The sequence below is a fragment of the Lipotes vexillifer genome, unplaced genomic scaffold (genome assembly GCF_000442215.2).
Source record: "Lipotes vexillifer unplaced genomic scaffold, Lipotes_vexillifer_v1.1 scaffold4, whole genome shotgun sequence".
NCBI classification, from domain to species: domain Eukaryota; kingdom Metazoa; phylum Chordata; class Mammalia; order Artiodactyla; family Lipotidae; genus Lipotes; species Lipotes vexillifer.
Window position 1 is genome coordinate 3,084,473 of NW_006785876.1, and position 10,361 is coordinate 3,094,833.

At 46.7% G+C, this 10,361-nt stretch overlaps 1 protein-coding gene across 1 annotated transcript in view; it reads right to left on the minus strand.

The window, feature by feature from the left end:
- Window positions 1-3,182, minus strand: part of TREM1 (triggering receptor expressed on myeloid cells 1) — a 10,782-nt gene extending 7,600 nt beyond the window's left edge. The window contains 2 exon segments of the mRNA XM_007458314.1: window positions 2,204-2,220; window positions 3,128-3,182. Of these exon segments, the coding sequence (XP_007458376.1) occupies window positions 2,204-2,220; window positions 3,128-3,182 (72 nt within the window).
- Between the last annotated feature and the right edge of the window lie 7,179 nt (window positions 3,183-10,361).

The following is a 10,361-nucleotide window of genomic DNA, read 5'->3' on the forward strand; positions in this document are numbered from 1 at the left end:
AACTTTACTGAGAGACTACAGTATATCCACACAGGCCTGGGATACCTTCCTCCATGGAATACCAAATAATGGGCTAGACAGTAATGCTGGGTCAAACTACCTACCACTACCAAGGTCAGGCTACCACTACCTACAACTATCGCTGCTATTATTAACCTGAATATTTGTGTCCCCCCCAAATCCATACTTTGAAATCCTAACCTCCAAGGTGATGGTATTAGGAGGTGGGGGTCTTTGGGAGATGATTAGGTCATGAGGGCTCTGCCCTCAGGAATGGGATTAGTGCCTTTTTTTTTTTTTGACTGCTCATGACTTTATTTATTTTTCTATACAGCAGGTTCTTATTAGTTATCCACTTTATACATATTAGTGTATACATGTCAATCCCAATCTCCCAATTCATCACACCCCCACCCCCACCCCCCACTGCTTTCCCCCCTTGATGTCCATACTTTTGTTCTCTACATCTGTGTCTCAGTTTCTGCCCTGCAAACCGGTTCATCTGTACCATCTTTCTAGGTTCCACGTATATGCGTTAATATACGATATTTGTTTTTCTCTTTCTGACTTACTTCACTCTGTATGACAGTCTCTAGATTCATCCACGTCTCTACAAATGACCCAATTTCGTTTCTTTTTATGGCTGAGTAATATTCCATTGTATATATGTGCCACATCTTCTTTCTCCATTCATCTGTCAATGGACATTTAGGTTGGTTCCATGTCCTGGCTATTGTAAATAGTGCTGCAGTGAACATTGTGGTACATGTGTCTTTTTGAATTATGGTTTTCTCAGGGTATATGCCCAGAAGTGGGATTGCTGGGTCATATGGTAGTTCTATTTTTAGTTTTTTAAGGAACCTCCATACTGTTCTCCATAGTGGCTGTATCATTTTACATTCCCACCATCAGTGCAGGAGGGTTCCCTCTTCACCACACCCTTTCCAGCCTTTATTGTTTGTAGATTTTTTGATGATGGCCATTCTGACCAGTGTGAGGTGATACCTCATTGTAGTTTTGATTTGCATTTCTCTAATAATTAGTGATGTTGAGCATCTTTTCATGTGCCTTTTGGCCATCTGTATGTCTTCCTTGGTGAAATGTCTATTTAGGTCTTCTGCCCATTTTTTAACTGGACTGTTTGTTTTTTTGATATTGAGCTCCGTGGGCTGTTTGTATATTTTGGAGATAATCCTTTGTCTGTTGTTTCATTTGCAAATATTTTCTCCCATTCTGAGGGTTGTCTTTTTGTCTTGTTTGTAGTTATCTTTGCTTTGCAAAAGCTTTTAAGTTTCATTAGGTCTCATTTGTTTTTGTTTTTGTTTTTGTTTTTTGCAGTACGTGGCCCTCTCACTGTTGTGGCCTCTTCCCGTTGTGGAGCACAGGCTCCGGACGCGCAGGCTCAGCGGCCATGGCTCACGGGCCCAGCCACTCTGCTGCATGTGGGATCTTCCCGGACTGGGGCACGAACCCGTGTCCCCTGCATCGGCAGGCGGACTCCCAACCACTGCGCCACCAGGGAAGCCCCTCATTTGTTTATTTTTGAGCAGGGGAAAGAGGGGGGAATTCAGGATGTGAAGTTCATTCACTCCCTGTTCCATGCCTTCTCCTCCATCAGACCCTCTTCCTGGCCCAGGTCCCTTTTCATTCCTTGAAGTCTCTCCTTCCCACTGGAGTCTGTCATCTTCCTCAGCAGCACAGTTGTCCCAGATAAAATATGGAGAGTTCTGAGCCATTTCCTGGGGCCTGGAGCTGGTGACTAACCTGGAACAATGACCTGGAACCACTTCTTTACCCCGGTTTTTGTTCATATACTCACCTTTCTGGGAAGAGAACTGGTATTTCACAACTATCTGGCCCTGCACTGCCCACACCACCCAGGAGCCTAGGAAACAAGCCCTCAGCTCAGGCTAACTAATGATTTCATGTGTCTTTACATCACAGGTTTATTTACATCATAGGTGGTAGGAGTGCCTAGTTGAGTAATTTGAGTTCAGATTGTTAGGAAAATCTACATTTTCCATTTCGAGAGGTTATGCAGGAGCTAGGAAGATAAAAAGAGAGAGAAGACGGAATTTGAATTTTATGAACACAAGGTAGTAAAAAAAGGGACCTTAGGAGAAAGAGTTAAAAACAAACTTTCAACTTAGAATTTCCAAAGCCTGGTCACCTGAGTATCTAACTCTGGAATTCCCAAACTTACCTTCACCTTAGAATCACCTGGGTGGTGTGAGAAGATGCCAACACCCACGCCAGACCCAGACCAATGAAATGATCCCAGTGGGGTGGGACCAGGCATCAGTGTTTTTGGTTTTTGTTTTCTTTTTGTTCTGTTTTGTTTTTTTAAACATCTTTATTGGAGTATAATTGCTTTACAATGGTGTGTTAGTTTCTGCTTTATAACAAAGTGAATCAGTTATACATATACATATGTTCCCATATCTCTTCCCTCTTGCATCTCCCTCCCACCCTCCCTATCCCACCCCTCTAGGTGGTCACAAAGCACCGAGCTGATCTCCCTGTGCTCTGCGGCTGCTTTCCACTAGCTGTCGATTTCACCACTGGTCTAATCTGATTTCCACAAAATCCTTGTGAAGCAGTTGTCACTACCCCCTTTCACGGTGAGGAAACTGAGGCACGGGGAGTCTTGTTGATTTTCTTAAGGTTTTCCAGTGAATTAGTGGCATCACCAGGGCCCAGGCCTCCGAGTTTAGAGCTCCTTCAGATGCCGGTACCTCCCCGGACCGGACAGGGAGCTCAGCCAGGGCTGGTCTGCAGGAGAGCAGGGGAGCGCCAGGGAGCCTGGGGTGCGCTTGGCGTGATGGACGGGCTGCCCTGCCCCCTGCTGGCCAAAGCGCGCTACGACAGCCATCGTGTGTGTGTGTGTGTGTGTGTGTGTGTGTGTGTGTGTGTGTGTGTGTGTGTGAACAGCGCCGCAGCTTCCCACCGATCCCTCCCTTCCCCCCTCCCAGCAGGGTGCCAAGATCACCTCCCCACACCCTACTCCCTGTGGCCCTCCAGCCTTCCGACTTGCTCTTTGCTGTGTGACAAGGGGTCCTCCCTTCGCCACAGACAGTGAGCGCTTGGAAGGTGGAGTCACCATTTCTCTGAGCTGTGGTCTCCCCACCGGTGTCAATGGGGTGAGCATCCTTCATGCAGAGCCGAGGTCTCAGAGCCCCCATGGGTGCTGAATATCTGGGCCTTTTTTGGAAGCTCACTGTGATCTCTGCGAATGGAAGCTGCAGAGAGAGAATGCCCCAAATCAGTCTCTGTCCCCAATCCTGAGGTCCATCTCCTCTTCACAGGTGCAGCTCCCCCAGGAGGAGCTGGGGGCAGGTGGCTCTGTGGGAACTGGGCTCTGGGAGGTGCCTGGGAAATGGGGCACTACTCAGGGTCACTGCCAGGAGTGGCATAGTCTGCGGCCCTGTTAGAGGAAACATCCCAGGATGGCCCCCATACCCACTCTGTTGACCTAGGGAGTACCTGTGACTTCTTCCTCCAGCCCCAAGATTCAGGACACGAGAGGAATCTGGGAGAAGCTGAGACCACAGCAGCCCCAGGAGGGCTGAGGGAAGGCAGCTCCACCTGCCGCTCCTCCCTCTTAGTAAGGCTGCAGGGACAGAGGGGACTCAATTTCCCTATCTGTAAAATAGGAATATTACACTTTCCCTCCCATCAAGTCCGTGAGGTCCACAGCTCTGGCTAGACTTCCAGTGGCCTTCCCTTAGATGTTTTTTTTCTGGAGTCTTCCTGCCTGGGGCCCTCTGCTCTGGTCCCCCACAGAGGAGTGTGCTCAGGACCAGATCTTCTCAATACCTCTCCACCCATAAACACACACACACACACACACACACACACGATCAGACTGAGTCAGGGCTCTTTCCACTCCTCCATGTTCCTTCTAAAGCTCACATTAATTCTGTGACCTCCAGAGACCAGGTACAGGAGGTACAGCCCACACTGCCGGGAGGGAGTTCAGTTGGGTGACTCTTGCTGTCAACCAGGTGGAAGGAGATAATACCTGGGCAACGCAGCAAGGATTCTAGAAACTGAAAAAGATTTCCTTAAGGAAACTGAGTATTTGAAAGCAGTTTTGAAGTTCGACACAAATTGGGACAGACCTGAAGCTCTAACACAATTGATTCAAATCGCATATTTATCAAAGTTTCCCAATATTCTATGACAGAGGAACATACAAGTACTTGAAGGGGTTTTTTCTTTAATTAGAGAATTTTATTTGGTTTTTTTTTTAATTTTTCCATCTTGACCATTGCAAGGGTTTAAACCATTTGCATGGGGAACCCTGAGCAGTCATTTAGAAAACCAAAACTGCCCGTGACTTTGACTCCAACAAACACGTGAGTTCCTTGTCTGTGAAACCGCCAAGACAAGCCTGGCACAGGCAGAATAAGGGACTGTCACTCTGGCATGGTTAGCTTAACACCAGCTCAGGCTTTCACTCCTCACTCTTCCCTCTCTCTCTCTCTCAGGCTGCCATCTGCTGAGGGGCACTGTCCCCTCTGGTCCCAGATTGTGGACCTCATGCCCCCCATGCCCCCGCCGTCACCTCCTCTCACTCAGGATACCTGGACAGCACAGGACGCACCTAAGGACTCCGGACAAGGCCAGGCTCAAATCAGAGGCTCTTCAAGGTACTTGGAAAGATTCCCCAGGGCCTGGGGCAGGGCCTATAGGTTCTTTTTGGCTGATCTAATAATTAAATTGGCAGAAGCCAGATCAACAAGAGAAAACAATCAAATTTGATTTCATATGTATGGGAACTCCAAAGACATGAGGTTCAAAGACGTGACCAAAGCAGGCAGCTTTTATACCTTTTAAACAAAGAAACAATTAGTTGTGAAGGTTTGACAAAACAAAGGGGTTTGGGCTTGAGGTTGCAAATAATGACGAAGTAACAAAGTCTGTTTCTACAGCTTTCTCAGCCTTGAACTCCCTGTCTCTAGCAATAAGCATGCTTCCTATCCTCCTGCTCCGGGGAGGGTACCTTCACACGGGAGATTAATTTCCTGCTTTCAGGGAGACAAAGGCCAGTCAGAGTGTTCTTCTTTGTACCAGCTGTTTCCCAAGTAACTTTCATTCAAAATGATCATACCAAAGTGGCATATTTTGGGGTGGCCTGCCCTGAACCCCATCACTACTGACCATGCTCTTCACCAGCCCCTCTTCTGGTCATCAAGGGCTCCAGTCCCCATGACACTTCCTGGTCTCAAGTTTGTCTAAAGCCCCTCTCTGCTGGCTATCTCCTGAGCACTGTGTTCTCACTGGTTCTCCTGTGCTTTTGTTCAATTTATACCTTCTTCTTGGACTTTCAGACAAGCCTCTCACCTTGGCGGGGTGTCCTGCCCTGGGGCTGTCACCACCCACCCCTCCTGCACTGGCCTCCCGGAGCACAGGCTCCTGGGTCCTCTGCAAATGCCCATTTTCCCCATCCCACCTCCTTTACCATTTAAAATATAACATTTAAAACATTATCTTCATTACACAGCGACATATGGAATTATGTACATAAAGATTCTTTTTTTTTTTTTTTTTTTTGGCTGCATTGGGTCTTCGTTGCCGCGTGTGGGCTTTCTCTAGTTGCGGCCAGTGGGGGCTACTCTTCGTTGCAGTGCACTGGCTTCTCATTGCAGTGGCTTCTCTTGTTGCAGAGCACGGGCTCTAGGTGCGCGGGCTTCAGTCGTTGCAGCATGCTGGCTCTGTAGTTGTGGCTCACAGGCTCTACAGCGCAGACTCTAGAGCGCAGGCTCAGTAGTTGTGGCGCATGGGCTTACTTGCTCCGTGGCATGTGGGATCTTCCTGGACCAGGGATCAAACCTATGTCCCCTGCATTGGCAGGTGGATCCTCAACCACTGCACCACCAGGGAAGTCCCCATGTACATAAAGATTCTTTCTTAAAAACAAGCACCACAGTAGTAAACAGATAAAGTTCCCTTCTCCACTCCTTCCCCCAACACTAAGCAAGCTCCTTCCCTCAAAAGGTACCCCCATTGTTTGATGAATGTGTAGCTTTCCGGACAATTCCTGGGTTTCTGCAGCTACAGGCTTGCATGAGCAAATAAATATACAGTCTGAGTTGATTCTACTTTACAGATATGGGATTATACTATCCATGCCATTCTGCAACGACCATTAAATCCAACACGAGGTTTAGAGATGGAGCTATGTTCACATCTAAGGTGAACCCCATTCTTTTTGAACTGCTCCCTGGTACCAAATGGAAGAGGTGCACCACAGGTTATCTTATTACTGCCCCATGGGGGTGCTGTGACTTTGTTAAATTAACAATTGTTAAGGATGCTGGATAGTGAGTTAGTGTTCAACAAAAGGCCACAAGGGAAATTGAAATAGAGAAGTTATCACTCACAGGTGCCTCGAGGGGCCACACAGGGAGGTCAAGGCAGAGCACAGACCTTGGGGCCCAAGCTTTTATTAGGGTCTGTGGATGGAGTGCTTTGGGGCACCCAGGCTGAGCCCGAACCAGAATGAGTGGGGTTTTGGTAAAGGGAAGGCCCAGGGCTGCAGGGGAGTCTCTTGACCACAGAGCTATTAGGGAAGTCAGATGGGGAAGTTAGGTTTGTTTGTGACTCTGTGGACTGCTTTCTAGGAGGGGCTGGCGTCAGTTTAAGGCCTCTACAGGCCTCCTGGCCAAACAATATGGGTGTCCAGGCAGCAAGACCACCAGGGAGTTTAGCTAAACCCTCGACAGGGGCTCACAATTACTAAAAACAATGTGTGATGAACATCTTTGTCCAGGTCCTTCTGTGCCCGTGTGTGTGTGTGTGTGTGTGTGTGTGTGTGTGTGTGTGTGTGTGTGTGCGTGTGTGTGTGTGTGTGTGTGTGTGTGTGTGTGTGTGTGTGTGTGTGTGCGTGTGTGTATTTCTCAGGGATGAAGACCCAGAAGTAGAATCGGCAAGCCAAAGAATATGCACATTAAACTTCATAGATCCTTCCTATTCACCTTCAAAAATGCTGAACAACTTATATTCCACTATAAACGTAGATAATAGGTTCTTCCCCACACCCTCGCCGACACTGGGTGTGAGAATTTTTTTTTTTTTTTTTTGGCAGTACACGGGACTCTCACTGTTGTGGCCTCTCCCGTTGCGGAGCACAGGCTCCAGATGTGCAGGCTCAGCGGCCGTGGCTCACGGGCCCAGCCGCTCCGCGGCGTGTGGGAACTTCCCGAACTGGGGCACGAACCCGTGTCCCCTGCATCGGCAGGCGGACTCTCAACCACTGCGCCACCAGGGAAGCCCGAGAATCTTTTTAATAATTCATCAAATTAATAAATAAAAGCAATATTGCCATTTGCTTTTATTTGTCAATGCCTGAGTAGTAAGAAGGTACAATGTGTTTGTAAATATCTCTGAGGATATTTATTTCAATTATTTGAAGTTTCTCTCCCATCCCATGAATTACTGCCATTAATTCTAAATTCAGGCGTTCTGTGTGCTTGTGTTAAATCTTTACCTTCGCACTGTCATAGGGAAGAACAAATCTGACTCCATATTGGATCTGTTTCTTTTACTTTCACCTTTGTATTCTATTGCTTTTGTTTCGAGTTAAGATTTCCTACAGCCTGAAATATACAGGATAGCCCATTCTCAAGGCTCTGACCTTTAAGGGTATAACACTTTTCCATTCATATAGAGATAAAAAGTTGCAGAACAAGATGACATGATACTATACATAGAGAATCCTAAAAAGGCTACCAGAAAACTACTAGAGCTAATCAATGAATTTGGTAAAGTAGCAGGATACAAATTTAATGCACAGAAATTTCTTGCATTCCTATACACTAATGATGAAAAATCTGAAGGAGAAATTAAGGAAATACTCCCATTTACCATGGCAACAAAAAGAATAAAATACCTAGGAATAAACCTACCTAGGGAGACAAAAGACCTGTATGCAGAAAACTATAAGACACTGATGAAAGAAATTAAAGATGATACAAAGAGATGGAGAGATATACCATGTTCTTAGATTGGAAGAATCAACATTGTGAAAATGACTATTATACCCAAAGCAATCTACAGATTCAGTGTGATCCCTAGCAAACTACCAATGGCATTTTTCACAGAACTAGAACAAAAAATTTTACAATTTGTATGGAAAAACAAAAGACCCTGAATAGCCAAAGCAATCTTGAGAAAGAAAAGCAGAGCTGGCAGAATCAGTCTCCCTGACTTCAGACTATACTACAAAGCTACAGTAATCAAGACAGTATGGGGGCTTCCCTGGTGGCGCAGTGGTTGGGAGTCTGCCTGCCAATGCAGGGGACACGGGTTCGAGCCCTGGTCTGGGAAGATCCCACATGCCATGGAGCAACTGGGCCCGTGAGCCACAATTACTGAGCATACGCGTCTGGAGCCTGTGCTCTGCAACAACAGAGGCCGCGACAGTGAGAGGCCTGCGCACCGCGATGAAGAGTGACCCCCACTTGCCACAACTAGAGAAAGCCCTCTCACAGAAATGAAGACCCAACACAGCCATAAATAAATAAATAAATACAGCTACAGTAATCAAGACAGTATGGTACTGGCACAAAAACAGAAATATAGATCAATGGAACAGGATAGAAAGCCCAGAGATAAACCCATACACATATGGTCACCTTATCTTTGATAAAGGAGGCAAGAGTATACAATGGAGAAACAACAGTCTCTTCAATAAGTGATGCTGGGAAAACTGGACAGCTACATGTAAAAGACTTACATTAGAACACTCCCTAACACCATACACAAAAATAAACTCAAAATGGATTAAAGACTTAAATGAAGGCTATACACTATAAAACTCTTAGAGGAAAACATAGGCAGAACACCCTATGATATAAATCACAGAAAGATTCTTTTTGACCCACCTCCTAGAGAAATGGAAATGAAAACAAAAATAAACAAATGGGACCTAATGAAACTTCAAAGCTTTTGCACAGCAAAGGAAACCAAAAACAAGACAAAAAGCCCTCAGAATGGGAGAAAATATTTGCAAATGAAGCAACTGACAAAGGATTAATCTCCAAAATATAAAAGCAGCTCATGCAGCTCAATATCAAAAAAACCCAATCCAAAATTGGGCAGAAGACCTAAATAGACATTTCTCCAAAGAAGATATACAGATTGCCAACAAACATATGAAAGGATGCTCAACATCACTAATCATTAGAGAAATGCAAATCAAAACTACAATGAGGTATCACCTCACACTGGTCAGAATGGCCATCATCAAAAAATCTACAAACAATAAATGCTGAAGAGGGTGTGGAGAAAAGGGAGCCCTCTTGCACCGTTGGTGGGAATGTAAATTGATACAGCCACTATGGAGAACAGTATGGAGGTTCCTCAAAAAACTAAAAATAGAACTACCATATGACCCAGGAATCCCACTACTGGGCATATACACTGAGAAAACCATAATTCAAAAAGAGTCACATACCACAGTGTTCACTGCAGCACTATTTACTTCCAGGACATGGAAGCAACCTAAGTGTCCATCGAAAGATGAATGGATAAAGAAGATGTGGCACACATGTACAATGGAATATTACTCAGCCATGAAAAGAAATGAAACTGAGTTATTTGTAGTGAGGTGGATGGACCTAAAGTCTGTCATACAGAGTGAAGTAAGTCAGAAAGAGAAAAACAAATACCGTACGCTGACACATATATATGGAATCTAAAAAAAAAAAAAATGGTTCTGAAGAACCTAGGGTCAGGACAGGAATAAAGATGCAGACGTAGAGAATGGATTTGAGGACACGGCGAGGGGGAAGTGTAAGCTGGGACGAAGTGAGAGGCAGAGGGCAAGGGACCAGTAAGGGAGAGACAGACATATACGGTGTGAGGTAGAGAAGCCTGAATTGGGTGGAGGAAAAGGAGGGAAGAGAGGGAGAGGCAGAGGGGAGCCAGAGCTGATGGAGGTGGTGGTCTCGGTGGTTTGTGCACCTAAAAGCAGGAGAAGGAGCCCTGGAGACGGATTCTGGCGTTGGGGAGAAAGAGGCTGGGGCATGGGACCAGACGCGCGGGGCGTGGCCCCAAAGCGAGTGGGTCTGCGTTACAGTGCAGTGGATCCAGGGGCTGGGAGGCCTCTTCCCTAGGCACGGAATTGCCCTTTCCTCAGGAAGGATCACAGTCGTCATGGAGGTCAAGAGCTGATGCGGGCAGGTAGGTGTCGCTCCTGGGGCCTGGGCTGCGCGCGGGGTGGGGGGGGGGGGGGGGGGCCGCCCCCCCCCCTGCCGATGCAGGGGACACGAGTTCGTGGCCCGGTCCGGGAAGATCCCACATGCCGCAGAGGAGCTAGGCGCGTGAGCCATGGCCGCTGAGCCTGCACGTCTGGG